The sequence below is a fragment of the Austrofundulus limnaeus genome, unplaced genomic scaffold (assembly GCF_001266775.1).
Source record: "Austrofundulus limnaeus strain Quisiro unplaced genomic scaffold, Austrofundulus_limnaeus-1.0 Scaffold181, whole genome shotgun sequence".
Taxonomy (NCBI): Eukaryota; Metazoa; Chordata; class Actinopteri; order Cyprinodontiformes; family Rivulidae; genus Austrofundulus; species Austrofundulus limnaeus.
In genome coordinates this window covers 1018994-1022501 of record NW_013952583.1, presented here as the reverse complement: position 1 = coordinate 1022501, position 3508 = coordinate 1018994, and the positions used below count along the sequence as shown (strand labels likewise).

Sequence of the window (3508 nt, the reverse complement as noted above, 5' to 3'; positions counted from 1 at the left end):
TGTCCATCCCTTTATGACCACAAAACCATTACTAGCGTGGTGTACCTAATAAAGTGGCCGGTGAGTGTATATGTAATGACTATTTTTATTGTCGTTTTCATTCAATGATCTGAACATATGCCTCACCGGCTTGTCAGGCCAAGAAAGAGTCTGATTTGATGGGTCACTCTGAAATGAAAAACACAGTTTCAGTGAAAATCAATATATAAATGTAGAAATCAGTGCTAGATGTTAAATAACTTTAAAGCCAGCGTGATCAAACACCCACCTTTGGGCTCGACAGTGGCTGATAAGGGTTAAAGTCTGTATAATAAACCTAATAAAAAAATTTCAGAAAAATTAAAAATTAAAAAATTTACCATGAAAATCTCGAAATGGAGCATTTAAATGCAGTGGTATACTGTATACAAATCATGTACTTCAATAGAACAAAAGTTAAACGGATAAAATCTTCTCGGGAYATTCGTCACCTTTGGCATAAAGAGGGAGGAGCAGTTTTCGAAGTACGTGTAGCCGTGACTGTAGAAGCCACTCCATCCGTCTCTCAACATGTGGTCCATGCCAAACATGTTCATCGCTTTGTTGTTCTTCAGAGAAACAGGAAAGAAAAAAAAACCTCAGCTTTCAGTCACTTCACATTTGGATGATTTCAGATTAAGAGTGCAGCTGAGTTGGACATAAAAATGGAACTAAAGTCTGAGAACTCATTTCATGAGAAATATATCAACATCCATCTAATGGTCTATAATATATTTTACCAAAAGACAGACAGAGTTGACTTTAAAKAGTTAATAGTAAAATTCTATACAAAGACATCAACAAACACGTAATACTCACAGGGGTATTGAAGACCTCATTATAACAAACAGAGGAGCGTAGGTACCAGCTGATGTTAAAGGCCAGGTTTCTGTCACATGACCCCGAATCGTTCTGAACTACAGCAAGAGCAGATGGACAGTGTCTCAGAGGGTAGCAGACTGAGTTATTAGGCTGTAAAATGGCCACGATTTTAAACTTATAACACAGACTATCACGTGCAGAACTTAGGCTTTATGGTCTGTTGGAAAAAATATATTGTGAATAATTTTCTTGTACATAAACTAAACAAGGACTGCAACAAAATAAATCTCATTAGAAACAAAATGTGCTCTGCATGTTGAAAAAAAAAATATCGGTCTAGAAAAGACAACCTGTGTTGAAGATGTCCCGACTACTTACACCTCATAAATATAGTGGTGTTGGCATACAGCGTCTTTCGAAACACTGCATCCTGTGTCTGAAAACAACAGAGAAAGACACAATCGGTCCCACTTCAGATTACACAACAGGTCATCAGCAATCACTAGGGGTGTAAGAAAATATCGATACACTGAAATATCGCGATATGTCATTTCCCGATACTGTATCGATATTCTAAAGCCCTGTATTGATTTTTAATTAAGGTTTAAAATGTCAACTTTCCTGCCAGCCGTTCATTTTTATGTTGTAGTTCAGCCTCTGACCACTAGTTGGCAGCAGTGAGCCAGCCATTTGGCTCCTCTACCTCTTGAGCGCCAGAGAGTAAGGGTAGCATTAGCAGTGTAAGTAGCTTTTCTTTTTCTTTCCAGTAAGAGGTTTTTATTTAATAGAATTTTTGGACAAAAAAATCGCAATATATCGCAATATATTGCCTTGATTACAGTATCGCAATATATCGTGATATATCATATCGTGACCCCTCTGTTATGATTTGTATCGTATCGCCAAATTCTTGCCAATACACAACCCTAGCAATCACAACTCTTTCCTGAGTCTGGTCATTTTAAACGAGAAGAAAAATAACAGGCAGTCTGTATGACAGCACAATTTTGATTTTAAAGGGAGGTCTTACGTATTTTCCAGGCACATATTTCAAATCTATACCACAATCAAGTATGCATACATGAATGAGTCAAATGGATGATGCAATGATGACATTATAATGTAATATAAAATTCAATAAAGTCAATTTTGCATAACACTCCACCACCTATAAATGAAAAAAAAAGAAAATGGAAAGAAAAACAGTATTTTGTAAATGTATTGGAGTAATAAAGCAGACATATCCATAATAAATATTCAAAAGATTAAAATAAATAATAAATGATGCTACTGCTGAAATTTGTCATACTGGACAGAGAACTCCTATTTACAGAGATCCTTTACAACATTTTAATCATGGGAAAAATAAAGTTTAGGGTTTTCTTCATCAGAACAYAATAAAAAAATCAGTCATTGTCAGGTTTTAAAGTTGTTCAAATCTAAACTTAAGTGTACAAAATTGTACAAAAGATGAAGCAGGAGAGCTGCTCCGAAGCAGACAGGTGTGWGTTAACACAGTGCCCAAAAGGAAAGACATCAGCAGGTCATAACAGGTTAAAATGTAAAGTTTATGACACGTCAATTAGAAACATGCTGCTTGTTTGGATAGTTTGGGAGGAGAGAAAAGCTAATCCTTTAAAAAGAACACTGTTTGCAAAGTTCCATCTGACTGAACCACAAGACTTCTGGAACATTGTTCTTATGACACATGAGACCAAATTAGAGATATTTACCCACAATGCACAGCAGCATTTATGGAGAAAACCAAACACAGCATGAGCACAAAGACTTTATACCACCTGTCAAGCATGGTAGTAGAGGGTTGATGATTTGGGCTCGTTGTGCAGCCACAGGACCTGAGCACTTTGCCCATGAACTCCTCTGTAGACCAAAATATTCTACAGTAAAACGTCGTCTGTCTAACAGCTGAAGCTTGGACCTAACTGGGTCATGATACAAAACAATTATGATCCCAAACACAGCGGCAAATCCACAACAGATCGACTGAAAATGAAAGAAATTAAAAGGTGTTTGACTGGTTCGGTACCCAGTCACAATCCAGACCTCAGCCTGATTGAAATGTTGTGTTGGGACCTYAAAAAGAGCTGAGCAGAAATCAATGTCTGAAAACCACAAGGAACAAAGTAACCTGAGTGGACCTGGCTTCTCCATTTTGACTTAGTTTAATAAATAATGACATCATGGGGAATCTCTTGTACACTTGAGGTTGAGTTTAAATTATTTTAGAACCTTTTCCAGACCATATAATTTTATTATGTACTGATGCACAAAGCCTCTAAATTGAAAGAGTGTGGACTTTAATTGACCCACATCAGAAGTCTATYAACTCCTATTGATGGCAGGGGCACATTCAGAAGCATTAGCCTCAAGAAGACAGTTATTCAGCTCATTTATCCTCTAACCTTTTCGTAATACAGTGGTGTGAAAAAGTGTTTGCCCCCTTCCTCATTTGCTGTTTTTTTGCATGTTTGTCACACTTAAGTGTTTCGGAACATCAAACCAATTTAAACAATAGTCAAGGACAACACAAGTAAACACAAAATGCAATTTGTAAATGAAGGTGTTTATTATTAAAGGAGAAAAAAAAATCCAAACCATCATGACCCTGTGTGAAAAAGTGATTGCCCCCTAAACCTAATAACTGGTT

The 3508-nt window shown here is 36.7% G+C and overlaps 1 protein-coding gene across 1 annotated transcript in view; it reads right to left on the bottom strand.

Moving 5' to 3' along the window:
* Positions 1 to 3508, bottom strand: part of LOC106524303 (transmembrane protein 87A) — a gene marked incomplete in the record, with an annotated part of 16937 nt that overhangs the window by 11955 nt on the left and 1474 nt on the right. The window contains 5 exon segments of the mRNA XM_014018052.1: positions 127 to 168; positions 269 to 316; positions 471 to 587; positions 838 to 935; positions 1219 to 1276. Of these exon segments, the coding sequence (XP_013873506.1) occupies positions 127 to 168; positions 269 to 316; positions 471 to 587; positions 838 to 935; positions 1219 to 1276 (363 nt within the window).